The 14,826-nt window shown below is 39.2% G+C and overlaps 1 protein-coding gene across 1 annotated transcript; it reads left to right on the top strand.

Annotated features, from left to right (window-relative positions):
• The first annotated feature begins 988 nt into the window (after positions 1–988).
• On the top strand, positions 989–11,129 carry chmp6.L (charged multivesicular body protein 6 L homeolog). The gene is given in 8 exon segments (NM_001091068.1): positions 989–1,115; positions 5,188–5,297; positions 6,796–6,883; positions 8,006–8,092; positions 8,223–8,288; positions 8,499–8,579; positions 10,495–10,549; positions 10,641–11,129. Coding segments are annotated over 8 exon segments (603 nt in total). The 5' UTR covers positions 989–1,052; the 3' UTR covers positions 10,694–11,129.
• The last annotated feature ends 3,697 nt before the right edge of the window (positions 11,130–14,826 follow it).

Genomic DNA, 14,826 nt, shown 5'->3' with positions numbered 1-14,826 from the left:
TCGCGGCGACTTTTCGCCGCGACTTTTAATCCGCAATCGCTGTGGAAACTTTTGCGCTGGCGTCTATGGGGAATCGTGTCAAATCGCGAGCGTAAAAACACACGCGGCGATCTTTTTTCTATTGTCGCTCGAAATCGCCTAGCGAGGCGATTTCGAGCGACAATAGAAAAAAGATCGCCGCGTGTGTTTTTACGCTCGCGATTCCCCATAGACGCCAGCGCAAAAGTTTCCACAGCGATTGCGGATTAAAAGTCGCGGCGAAAAGTCGCCGCGAGTCAAATCGCGGCGCTATCGCCTAGTGTGCCTTTAGCCTTAAGGGCAATTCACCTTCATTAGCAAAACTGTAATAACACATAAAAACCTCTTTCTATTTCAAAAATGTTGGGGGTATTTTAATGAGAAAAAATAGAATGCCAATACCTTAATCAAAAATGGGGGGTTCCCCAGAGCGTGTCCAGAGCACTTAATTAATTTGGGAACCCCCCCATTTTCGATTAAGGTATTGGCATTCTATTTTTTCTCAGTACTTACAGCTGGCGAGGGGGGTATTTTAATGGCATAGGGCAATTATGGGCATTGGCACACATTTTGCGATGGTCTAACCACAACCCCAAAATGATCCCTTTTTTCTGACAGTGCGGGGTGCCTAACTTGCAAGGGAAGATTTCAATGTTAGACTGTGTGTGTGTAACATGTATAAATGTACCGTCTTCCGTTCTGGTCGGACAGGAACACAATTCGCAGCACTTGCCAAGCGCCTATCCATTCATTTCTGCCATTTTCACATTGACTTAAAGAATGTATCACATAGTACAGCACGAACGTCACATCGTGACATGTTTCTCTGGGAACTTGTATTGCTTTATTGTCTCCACTTTGCACAGAGAAAAGTATTTGAAAAGACTACATTTCCCAGAACGCAAGACGTTCTGCCGTCATTAGATTGCGTTTGAACCCTTGCAGCTTCCGTATTCGAACCGGTAGTGTGGGAAATCCCAGCGTGGAGGCCGCTGGCGGGAGGGGATGCGGGAGGCTGGTGACTGGGAATCAACATGGGGAATCTCTTCGCTCGAAAAAGACGTAGTCGGGTTACCGAGCAAGACAAAGCTGTCCTGGTGAGAGGGGGAGTTCTATGGTGTCTGCCTTCGCCCCTGGGTGCTTATCTCTAAGTAATTGGGTGACCCTCCCTCTTAGTGTCACTGTTTATCTTCTCTTCCCTGTTACTAATTCCACTTTGTGTTCATCTTAAAATCAGTGTTATAGTGTGCATTCGTTGTCTGTATGGCCAGTGGGCTGCTCCATCACGATTATGGTGTTTTTTCCATACCCTGTACCACTGAGTACCACCATCATTCTGCTGTACGAGGGGAATTCAGATTTAGGATTCTGTGTCCTAAATCAGTATGGCCAGTCCACATATAACTCCCAGCTGCCATATGAGATCCACAGTGTTGTATATTATGTATAGCAAAGACCCCACCAATTCTGCAAAACATAGAACAAATTAGAATATCGGCAAGCAGCAGCGCAAATAACTACTGATGGCATTTGCAGACAGATGACGTAAAAAATAAACTAGCCAAAGCCATTTTAAAAGTAGCTCTAAAAAATAGCCCAATTTGTACACTGAAAAAAGGGCTTAAGTGTATAAAGTAAAACAATAAGGTTATCAAATAAATGAAGTGTCTATTTAAATATATATATATATATATATATATATATATATATATATATAATACACAAAAGCCATGAATATCTTGTAAATTATATTCTTATAAACGGTGAGTTCTGATGTCGACAGTTTTAAACGGCGAGTTCTGATGTCATTTCTGTCACATGACTCACTGAAACGTGTGTATTATAATAAATAAAGTAGCCCCCTGTTGCAAAATCTGAGGATATTAGTTGTTACCTCGGAGTTCCATGACCTGTATAAAAATATTCGGCCTCGTGTTTTTATATGGTCATGAAACTCCTCTGTAACTTATAATATCCTTATTTTTTACAAGAGGGGGTACTTTATTCACTATATATATATATATATATATATATATATATATATATATATATATATATATATATATATATATATATATATATATATATATATATATATATATATATATATATATATGTGTGTGTGTGAATTTACATACCTAACACAGGTGCTGATCTGCTCACTGCTCCCCAGCAGCAGGCTTGCATGCTTAATTTGCATTAAAAAATTGGATGGGCTTAAAAATCCAAACCCGCGGCAACTTTAAAAACTAGCCCAATTTGACTAGAAACCCACCAGCATGGCAACCCTGCAGATGATACATATGCAGGGCCGCTGTTCAGGACTTAAAGGGATACTGTCATGGGGAAAAAAAAAAATTCAAAATGAATCAGTTAATAGTGCTGCTCCAGCAGAATTCTGCACTGAAATCCATTTCTCAAAAGAGCAAACAGATTTTTTTATATTCAATTTTGAAATCTGACATGAGGCTAGACATATTGTCAATTTCCCAGCTGCCCCAAGTCATTTGACTTGTGCTCTGATAAACTTAAAAAAAAATTTTTTTTCCCATGACAGTGTCCCTTTAAGAAGGAGGTGGCACGGCTTCGGCTCTGTCAAGGGGGGCCTGGCTCTTTCAAAAAAGTTCAACACTGCCGGACCCCTCTTAAGGCCGGGCCCGAACACTTGTACCCCCTGTGCGGCGGCCCTGTCTGTTACACCCAAGGGATATAAATGATAGTAGATACTGCAACAGAATCTGTTCATAACAGATCTACAAAAAGACACAAAGAAGACACTCATTGGCTATAGAACAATAAAATGCACCATATGTACAAGGCCTCCATAACGGCGGCCCTGGTAGCAGATACTAGCACCGTTGGGATATTTTGTCCATAGGAATAGGGTTGGTATTTTGTTGGCTAAACATCTGTATTTCTTTTAATGCAATTGCGTATATTTAAAAAAAAACAAAAAAACCCTTGTGGCACCAGTGAGTGTCAAATCTGCATCTGGCGCATTTTTAAAGGACAAATTGCCCTATCTAGTTTCAAGGGCCCTAGACCCCATCACCCCAAGTTTGTTAGGTACATTTTAACTTATCATATTCATTCTTACTGGCCTGATTTAGGGGTTGAGTGCAGGTACAGACACCAAAGAGCCCTGAAGAAACCCATGGCATGAAATTGGCTATAATCAGCCTTGACTGTATAAAGACCAGTTTTTTTGATGCTGTGGTTGCTATGAAGTGCATTTCATCAAATGGAAACTTGATTTTATCGAATGTGCTCCATGAAGCACAGTATGCTCATTTTGGGTGAATTCAGTATGCTATTTTATGGTCTTCCTGTCTGTGAAAGTTCTAATTTTCTTTAGATACACTGTTTTCCTGTTTATCCTCATACTCAGAGGGTGTTATATAAGTGTACATTTACTATTTCCATGTCAGATTTCTGTGGGGTTATTATTAAATATGGATATATGGTTGGCATTGTCCAGAAGCTCCTGTTTAGATCCTAAAACTATTCTTCGCCTCACAAAATCCCCATGCCCAGTCCACTAAATGAACTACAGTTTAATAAGGATTAGGCTATAATCACCTTGTCTGGATATGTAACCTGAACCTACATAGATCCAGAGCCTTTCTCTCTAGCATGGTAAAAATGTGAACCAGTATCAGTAGCTGCTCTCCCACCATGCTTTGACACTCACTTGTTGCTTGTGTAATTTAACAACACTATGCTGTTCAGAATTTATGGGATTACAAACCACACCAATCAATTATACTCCCATTTCTCAGTGGGCAGCCTTTCAGAATCATCCTCCTGGCAGGCGAGTGATGCAAATTACAGCCCCAGAGTCAATGGTGTTCATTTCTGAGTTTGTAGCAATACTCATTTAGCCTTAAAGTTCTGATCTAAGACCAGAGTAATTGATAAATCGTGAGTGGATGTGCTGCAGGCAGCATTTTGCTGTACTCTAGTTCATTACCGTTGACCTTTTTGAAATGTGCTAGTACACCTTTGAATGCTAGGTTATATTAGTATAATGATACCACACACAGAAGTTTACTGAGCCTTTTCGAAAGCTGGAAACCATAAAATTTGGAGGGTGGCATCCAGCTCACATGCCCCTGTTTCCAAATCCTCCTTCTGGTACGACTGGCCTATTAGAGTGCTTCTGTTAAGTTTGTGTGTGGTTTCAGCTACAAATGGATGGCACATCTGATATTTCACATGATATAATAGATGGCGCGTCTGATATAATGCCTTCATATATGTCCCATGGCTTATGCAAAGGCAAAGTGCAACATCAAATGGATAATTAACTTTAAAGGGGAACTAACATGTAATGCCGTAGGAATGCCAATATGTTAGTCACCACCCCCAGCAAGACATATCACTAACTGTAAGGCCTAGTGTAGTTTATTCTAGGGTGCTGCACTGACATGTTTGAATCTTTTCCAGTGTATTCTCTGTGCCACTCTGGACAGATTAACGTAATGCGCATGTGCCTGCCTAGAGTAGCGCACAGAATACTTTGGAAATGGAAAGAACATGGTGGCATGGCACCTAGAAGGTATACTGGGGCAGTGCGATTTTAGTGGAAAACATTGACAGTTGGTGTTGCATGATAGATAGCACCTAGCAGATTTTGAAGGTTGTCATCATAAAAAAAATTATACAAACTTGAAAATAAGACATTTTCTACAAATTCTAATCAGGTAAGGCATAATGCATCACTATCTTATATTTCTCAGATTAAAAGAATTGTAACGGCAGGGATACCAGTTGGACATAATTTATTTAAGAAATTAACCAGATCTTTCATGATCTAATCTTCTGTAGACTCACTAATCACTGTAGAATCTTCTAATCACTGTCAGTATTTAGGGTTATTCATCTAAATGTTATTTTACAATTACCCTAAACAAACACATTCAATTACCCTAGACAGATGTTTACCGAGATGTACTACTGATCATTATAAGAAATCTTTTTTACCTGCAGCTATTTTTAATTCTTCTCTTTTAAGCAGCTAGTAGTGTTTTTTTAGTTAGTAATGAAGTGTAATGTATCATAATTTAATTATGTATATGTGTTCTGTGTGATTGTCAAACGAGCAAAGTTATGATTTGATGCTGCCATAATGATAAACTTATATTTAACGTAGTGCTTATTTCTGTTCAGCAACTAAAGCAACAAAGAGACAAGCTGAAGCAGTACCAAAAGAAGATCACATTACAGCTGCAACGTGAGCGGGAGTTGGCCAAGCAGTTACTACATGATGGCAAAAAAGAGTAAGAAATGTTTTAGTGATAAGTGCAATTGCACAAGTGAATGTGATTTGACTGTGTTAGGAGTTAAAGGGATACTGTCATTGGAAAAAAATTTTTCAAAATGAATCCGTTAATAGTGCTGCTCCAGCAGAATTCTGCACTGAAATCCATTTCTCAAAAGAGCAATTTTTTTATATTCAATTATGAAATCTGTCATGGGGCTAGACATATTGTCAATTTCCCAGTTGCCCCAAGTCATGTGACTTGTGCTCTGATAAACTTCAATCACTCTTTACTGCTGTACTGCAAGTTGGAGTGATATCACCCCCCTCCCTTTCCCCCCCCAGCAGCCAAACAAAAGAACAATGAGAAGGTAACCAGATAGCAGCTCCCTAACACAAGATAACAGCTGCCTGGTAGATCTAAGAACAACACTCAATAGTAAAAACCCATGTCCCACTGAGACACATTCAGTTACATTGAGAAGGAAAAACAGCAGCCTGCCAGAAAGCATTTCTCTCCTAAAGTGCAGGCACAAGTCACATGACCAGGGACAGCTGGGAAATTGACAAAATATCTAGCCCCATGTCAGATTTCAAAATTAAATTTAAAAAAATCAGTTTGCTCTTTTGAGAAATCGATTTCAGTGCAGAAGTCTGCTGGAGTAGCACTATTAACTGATGCGTTTTGAAAAAAACATGTTTTCTGATGACAGGATCCCTTTAAAGTAAGCCAATGGCGATGGAAAACAAATGGAATGTGGTGATGGAGATCTAGTCTTTCGGTTCCCCCCTAAACTCCAAAAATGTACAGGCAGGTTAATTGGTTACTGGGTTAGTGACTTAGACTGTAAGCTCCACTGGGCACAAAACAATTTCAAGAAAGGTGAATTCACTTGGGGGTGTCATAATGTCACAATATTAGGTACCAACCCCCAGTGAATTAAATCACTAAGTTTTTTTTTTTTAACCTGGGCTTGTGCTCCTTTTCTAATTTCCAGGGATCTTTTGCATATGCTCACATGTTCACTATACTAAAATACATGTATTTATTTGTGAATTCAGTATAATAAAATTATTTTGCTATACCATGCATGTGGAAGCCCAAATTTTCACGGGGATCCCACAGAATAGAATTAAGATGGTGATTCCTTACAAAGTTTGCTGGGTTGGTACATTGGTTCCGAAAAGGAGCACCTGCTTGGTAAAAAAACATATCAATATAATGCACTGACATCCCCAAATGAATTATCCATTCCTTGTCCTTTAATGATACATTTGAGTAAAGTCTGTGCATTATAAAAACGATTTTACCATGGTAGTGAATGGTGAATCATACTGCAACTGTGTTATAATTCACTAGTACCGTAACTAGAGTGGGACGGGCCCTGGTGCGTGATGCGCAGCCGGGCCCCCACCCCCTCCGTACGGCCCTCATTTCAGTGGCGCGCGGGCTGCCCTGAGGGGTTCTGCCATTGAAATTCACTCATTCAATGATAATATCTGCTTCTTACCTCCAGGAAAGCCAAATTATTGCTAAAGAAGAAAAGATACCAGGAACAGCTTCTGGAGAAAACGGATAACCAGATCAGCAACCTGGAAAAAATGGTGTGTCCGTTGATTAATTTGCATGTTAAGTGACACCACTCTTGTGCTAGCATCAGCCAAGATGGTCTTCCTTTAATTATAGTCACAAACTGTTTTAATAAACACATTTTAAAGTGTCTCGAACACCTGAAAAAATATGCAATATTATGCACCATTTTCCTGGTACTGGTTCTCAGAGCAGTTATCAGGGAAATAAAAAAAACCTTGTTTAGAGTGCTAAACTAACAAACTAAGCGCTCGTCTCAAAGATTAACCATTGCATACTCTGTGCTAAAAATAAGAAAAAAAATGCTTTCAGTAATAGGAACTTTTTGCTGGGCCTTGTGTCTCAGATTTACTATTCTTAATTAACATTGCCAAGCCTTGTTTGTTACATCTAAAGCATCAGTTTCCAATATATTCTGTAAGACTAGTGCCAGATGTTGTGTATCGCAGGCTAAGAATCCACTCCTCCCCTGCTCGATGTTCCTGCATCTGATACATTGCCTCTGCTCCAGAGCTATGTTTGCCACCTGGCCTGTATTTTACCGGCCTTGTCGGTAAAAATGATGGCTGATCCCAATGTTATTAATAGGAAAAAAAGATAAATAAATAGGAAGGCCAGTATTTTTTTCCAGAAAAGGTGGCAGAACAGACAGACAAGGTGGATTTTGGCAAGATTTAGCATTTCGTGTTTGCATTTAGTGTTGAAATCTGCCTGCACCTCAGCTGAGGCAATATATCAGATGCAGGCACATTGAGAAGTGGAGGAGCGGATTCTTGGCCTGCAGGCTGAGATCCACAACATCTGTCACTACCCTAAGGGCAAGGGCAGACTACCGTATGGAACACTTCTCTCTACTTGATAATATTAATGAGGTAGAGAGAAGCGGTGTTTTTTCCCCTCAAGTATTAATTTACAGGAGTAGATCAAGTCAATCACAGACTGACTGATGGAGCTTCTCTACATTATATTTAATATATGGGATCCTCATGATGTGAAAAAACAAACAAACAGGACTAAAGCTTAATTTTGTGTTCATTGTTTAACTGACAGATACAAGAACTAAATTTGAATAGAATAAACTCAAATTGTGATTTGAATTGAATTCTGTCTTATTAAAGCTTGGTTTTGTATTGCAGGTTGATGACATAGAGTTTGCCCAAATTGAAATGAAAGTGATTGAAGGATTGAAAGTGGGAAATGAGTGGCTGAAGAAAATGCATGAGGTAAATAGCCATGCTGTGGAACAGCTATATTACTCTACCTCAACTCCGTAGTAGCTGCTAATAGGGAAGCTGCTGCAATGATCAGTATTACTTTCTGTATTGAGCAGATTTACCATTTCTTCCTTCTCAGGTTATGTCTATTGAGGAAGTAGAGAAGATCATGGAAGAGACGCAAGAGGGCATTGAATATCAGAGGGTAAGTTCTAGTTGCCTGATATGTTATGTTGACGAAACTGTCTACTCTCTAAAAACTTGTTCATTTACTGTAATCTTGCGACTAACTGTAGACCAGCTGGTCATTCACCAAGTATGTCTTCTTTATGGCGATAACACAGATTGGTAGATCTGAAGACTTGTGATTACAGCTTATTGTTTAAAATTACATTTTATTTATAACCCTTTGCAGCAAATTGATGAGATGCTTTCAGGAAGCCTGACTGCTGAGGATGAAGAGGCAATTCTAGAAGAACTAGAAGCTATTACTCAGGTGAGGGGCATTTAAACTATGAAGCTGTTTTGATCCAGCTACTTCTTAAATACCATATCTGGAAAAATCTGCTTGCAACCCCAATGTGTCAGTGCCCTTTTACTAAATACTGCTATGATATCATTGAACCCTGCCATCTATCTAACTTACTATAATATAAATATAGTTACCAGGTAGGCCTTCTTTAGACCTCCACTTTCTCTGGAGTGCAGTAGGAATTAATATTTACATATTAATTATTAGAATCCTGATGCATGCATTTACACATGTAATGATGATACATACTCATCTGGGCTCACCGGGTTCATAAATATTGCATTAATTCCAGACATGCTAGGATTAACATTTTAAAACAGAAAATTGATCCAAAGTATTGCTTTATCTCCAGACATGCTAGTTTTAAACTTTGCAATTCAGAAAATGGATCCAGAGTATTGCATCAAACCCAGACATGCCAGTTTTCATTTAAGAGAAAGGTTAAATAGGGGGGTAGCAGAAAATTATCATTTTAATTGCACCATTTCTTGGTCCCTCTCTTCTTAGTGCCCACATCTCACTCAACACTGATTCTACATACCTTGTCTTCTTTATCCCCTTTCAATTGCTCTGAGTTATATTTACTACTCTATCTCAGACTATATCTGTACTTTTCTTTTATCACTCTTTATATGTCCTGCTGTCTCCACGTCTTTTCCCATTTCATTATGTTTATCAGTATCATCACTGTGCTAAACCTATCACAACAGTTGTACTTTATTTTGCCTTTACCACTCGTTCAGTAAACAGAGAGGGACACCAGGCTTTGAACTGTAAGGAGCTTTTAACTATATACCTTTCTTCATCTGCAATATAATCCCTACTCATGCACAGAGATCGTGAGTAGACACTTTCCTTCATATTAAAGCAGCTGCGCTTGGTATAGTTAAAAGCTACTTACTGTTTAAGGCCAGGCACATTTCTAACTACCACAGTAGTGTGTGTGAATTTTAATTTCCCTGCAAAAAATGTTTAGTACAAAACCCTTGCATTAAACAAATGCAAAAAATACTCCCCCTAGCATTGTATAACTGTAATCCTAATGCATAGTGTTTAGTGTGTTGGTTTCTAATATTTCTAGTATTAATGTAGTGCAGCCTGACATTTTAGTAGTATTTTCCCGCTGATCATTCTATTCTTCATCTGTACCATTAAGAAAAAGGTAGGAATAACCATTAGGTGTTTAATTTTAAGGTGCCTATTTATCAAAGGTGTGATTTTAGAGATTTTTTTTAAACCATGACTAAATAAAAAAAGTGCAAACGATGCACTAAAAAATATGAATTCCTCTAAATTCTTTAAAAAAAATAGTTTTTCGGACAATTCCTAGCCAAAAAAAAAAAAATCAAACACCTCAATCCGAATTGATTTAAGGTGTTATTGATGTACATTTACAAGTGTGAAGTTCAAAGGTAAAATCCTTTCTGTCCCTCTGCCAAATCGTGAGGCGAACAAGTTGACTTGTCTCCCACCACACACACACCAAATATCAGACAAAAATTAGTTTAAGATAGTGTAAGATATTATCGGTGTGTCTATGGCCACCTTAAGTTATATCATGAATAACTGGTCCCTTATGATACATTCAGCAGGGCCGGAACTAGTGGTAGGCAGAGTAAGCATGTGCCTATGGCGCAAACCTTGGGGGGGGGGGCACCAGGCACATACCTTCCCCGCTCCTACCCCATGTCTTCTCTCATCTCTACCCAACTGTGTCCACGTGCATCAATTCGCGCTATTGCCCATTCACCACTGCAACCGCCCAGGTTGCCTAGGGCACCTGGCCCGGCTCTGACATTCAATAAGTTACATCACCCCAACCCTACGACGAAATGAAGGTTTTGATGAACTCTCATGCAATATTATTTACTTCTTATAGGAAGATCTGGAGCTTCCCGAGGCCCCTTCAGAGCCTCTTTCAGACACTGTACCAGGTAAGAATATTGTGGCAGTGGTTCCCCCCCCATAAATTGTTTTTATCTTCTGGCAGCTGATAATTTTCTTAACAAATACTTGTCTTAACAGAGAAACAAGCCGTCAAGAACAGGCCAAAACCACAGCTGGTTGCTGCGTCTTAACTGTGTGTCCTGTGACATGTGACAAATGAACCTCAAGTATTCAGGATGAAAGTATCAAGCAGAAACATACTGAGCATAACAACTTTAACTTCCCTACAGTGCGAGGCATAAAGGCTAAGCCCGAAGGCTGTGCAACTGTATCTTGAATAGTCTACAGAAGTTACTCCAAATCTTGGGCGTCTGAACTATATTTTTTTTTCTGGGACCTCTAATAATGTTCTCCTGCAGCAGAGGATTCTCTGGGTTTTATGATGAATTAGAAACCAATTTTCTAGCATAATTAAAAATAGTTGAGGGATTTTTGTTTGACTTTTTTTTTAATCCAACTGGTATTTACAACTTTGATTTTTTTCTCAGTACCAGTGTTTTAAAAGGACTGTTCTCCTTAGAAAAAGAAGATAAACGTATGAAATAAACATTAAGGGACAGACTAGAACAACTGACTGGTCTTTTTCTGCCATCAAGTACTGTTTTATGTGAATTTTTTTTTAATTTGGTTTTAGTGAAGATATAAGGCACTCCAGGATGAGGTCTCTGCCTTTAGTCAAAACACTGAGCTATTAGTCAAAGGGAGTTTCTTCGGTTAGATTAGCGGCTGTTGGAGGGCTTAAGAGTTTTTAAGTCCAACAGTTCTCAGGTCTGCAAGTTGGAAATCCCAAAAAACTTCCTCTCACATTCCTCCTTCTGTAACTCCAATAGAGTAGCAAATGGGAGCATATTTCTCTCTTAAAAAAAAAAGAAAAAGCAGTGCTTAATCTGGTCATATGCATAGCAAGGAGAGACAAAACCACACATCTTTTAAATGAGAACTAAACCCTAAAAATGAATATGGTTAAAAATGCCACATTTTATATACTGAACTTATTACACCAGCCTAAAGTTTCATCTTCTCAATAGCAGCAATGATCCAGGACTTCAAACTTGTCACAGGGGGTCACCATTTTGGAAAGTGTCTGTGACACTCACATGCTCAGTGGGCTCTGAGGAGCCGTTGAGAAGCTAAGCTTAGGGGTCATTGCAAATTATCAAGCAGAAAATTACGTTTGTCTGTAATATAAACTGATGCTACAGGACTGATTATTAAATTATGATGCTAGTTACACTGGTTTCTCTGCTGCCATGTAGTAATTATCTGTATTAATTACTAATCAGCCTTATATTGTGACATTTAAATTCTATGTGTACTGTATATTTTGAGTCGGTCCCTAAGCTCAGTAAGTGATAGCAGCACAGAGCATGTGCAGTGAATCAGAAGAAAAGAAGATGGGGAGCTACTGGAGCATCTTTGGAGACACAGATCTTTACTGCTAAAGGCCTGTGGTTGCCTTGGGCTGGTACAGAAGCCCAAACCATAATGTACAACATTTCTAGCTACTTCTTTAGTTAGGCTGTTGTTCTCCTTTAAATCCTTAACCAGAGGGACCCATACATGGGCAGACACGTGAATTCTGACTTGACCACATATGATGTGCAGGCCGAGTTTCCCTCGACACGTATCCAACCCTAACCCTCCCCCTCTGACATGGCCCGCTCAGTCCACTCTTTAGACACTAACCCGCCCCACAGTGATGTCGCAAAAGGGACGGGACAGACGTGAGTATAAATTCAGGGAATGCTAGCTGAAAGCCGTCATTATGAGGTCGCAGGCGGGGAGAGTGGAAGGGAGTACTCAACCTGAAGATTTTTTTGTGGTAGCCTGCCTGACCTGTGGGTTTCTGTCTGGCCCGCACATCACTAGTACCCAACACCACCCTGTCCCTTATAAATATCTGATGGCCATTAAGCTAGTGACCTGGCAGACAACTGTATTGCACAGAAGATGTGGTCCATGGATGACAGCTCTGTGCAGAACTCCTGTGTAATCAGATATTTGTCCCAAGGGATTATCAGACTGATTTGTTTTACCAATTTAATGGCTCAGTTGGTTAAAGATCTGCTTGTCTTAAATTGGCTGTACTATTGAATAGTTGCGAAGTAGGCAGATAATGGAACTGGCTTATTAAATCTTATAAAATGTTCCTAAAACAGGAATTTGCAATTGTATAAATTATAGTGCTGACCTGTTATGGGATGAGCCCAACCTGCCAACAGTTGGTGGGTATGCTAATTTTCTTGGAACTTTATCAAAGAAAACGTGTACATTTCAAAAGGAAGAACCAGTTTGAAAGCAAAGAGTGTTGATATATGGTACCCCTGAATTAAGCTGTTGGAAGCTAATTTGGGGCTTAGCCAGAAGTTGGACCATCAAGAGTGGCCCTAACCCAACATGTCTCTAATCCTCTGCTTGCAGGTCAATTGTAATGCTTTGCACAGATAATAAAATAAGGGCAATGTTAAGTTATTTTAATTTTCGTTAATCTTTGCCTCCAGTTCAAGGTTTGCGTCAGTAAAACAAAGTGAGCTGTTCTGTTTATATACGAATATGGGTATCTCAACACAAACACAGCTGCTGGGCTGGCAACATGTGCAATTCTTTCAGCTATTGTTTCCTGGATGCTTTTGACAGAGAACAGGCCTGGGAGAAGAGATCAACTGCTAACACTAGGGCATTAGGTGATGGCGATACTATTGACACGTCAGAGTTTCTGATTGCAGATCATTCAGGGTAAAACATATTGATCAGAATTGACAGTCTCCATTAGTAGCTGCTCCTCATTTACTCAATTGGTACACCTAGCCCTGGATTTTGCTTCCCTGAGTAATACCCCAGAATTTAGGTTGGTCTCCCTTAGAGAATTGTGGTGATCACAAATTACATCGTACCAGAAACCTTAGGCAGATTTCACTGTTAAATGGATATCTATGGATAATTTGTTTGCAGCCTTTTTTTTTATTTTTGTTCAGCACTACCCTACCTCTTTGACAATCCAACAAAAAAAGTACTTCTACTGGTAATGATTAGAACCCTATGGGAGTTAAAATGCTGATCTATGCAAGACACTGAATTGTGCTGTTCAAAACCAAATACCTGGAGTTCCTTATTATGGTGCAGATCCTTTTGACTTTGTTGGGAAGGTATGTTTCCAGATCATTTTTTATTCATGTGCATATTAAAGGTAACAATGTTTTATTAAATACCCTATGTTATAAATATAGTTGTTTAAAATTGCTGGGTGTTGCTAAATCATACTCTGACAACATTTTAGTCTTTCGTCCTATGCTTGAATCTAGTTCTGAACTAAATGTTAATGAATTGATGCTCTTAGTCTGTCAATTTGCTGTTGGTCTTCATAATGTTTTTTTTCTTGCAAGTTTTGAAATTAATTGGTTATGTAGTTCCTCGGGTCTGGCTTGTCCTGGTCCAAGCAGTGGTTTGAATGATAGACTGAAAGATGAATAGGATACAATCCCAAACCATATACTGTAACACTAAGCAACTTCCCAATATCCATTCATTCCTCATCCTCGCTTGATTTATAGACATGTGTAACTGTCATTGATGTCTGTCTGTCACCATCTGTCCTTTTTTTAATCTCTGAACTGCTGGTTCTGAATCCTGAAATAATATAATTTAGCAACTTTCCAATATCCATCCATTGATCATTCTCACAAAGGTTTATGGATGTGTGCCATTGGTAATGTCTTTGAATATCTGTCTGTCCCTTTCTGTCCTCTGACATGCTTGTTCTGACTACTGAAACAATGTAACACTTTCCAATATCCATTCATTCCTTTATTCTCACTGGATTTATAGACGTGTCACTGTCATTGCTATTGTCTGTCACTATCTGGCTCTCCGTTACTGTCCTCTGAACAGCTGGTTCCCACTTTTGCAACAATATAACTCTAAGCAACTTCCCCAGTATTCATTCTTTCCTCCTGGGTTTATAGGCATGTGTAACTGTCATTGAGATTTTTTGTCACTTATCCTTTTCTGTTCTCTGAACTGCTGGTCCTGAGTTAGGAAACTATGTAACTAAGCAACTTCCCAATAGCTGGTGATGGTCATATCTGGCTGTCCCTTTCTGTCCTCTGACCTTCTGATTCCGGGAACAATGGAAAACTGAGCAACTTGCCAATATCCATTCATTTTTCATTCTCACTGGGTTCATAGACATGTGTAACTGTCATTTGTAATATAAGGCTACAAGTGTATTCTTATTGCAACTTTATTATTTATATTACTATTCAGC

The sequence above is a fragment of the Xenopus laevis genome, chromosome 9_10L (assembly GCF_017654675.1).
Source record: "Xenopus laevis strain J_2021 chromosome 9_10L, Xenopus_laevis_v10.1, whole genome shotgun sequence".
Taxonomy (NCBI): Eukaryota; Metazoa; Chordata; class Amphibia; order Anura; family Pipidae; genus Xenopus; species Xenopus laevis.
Note: the sequence above shows the minus strand (reverse complement) of the source record. Positions and strands in the feature narration are given on the sequence as shown.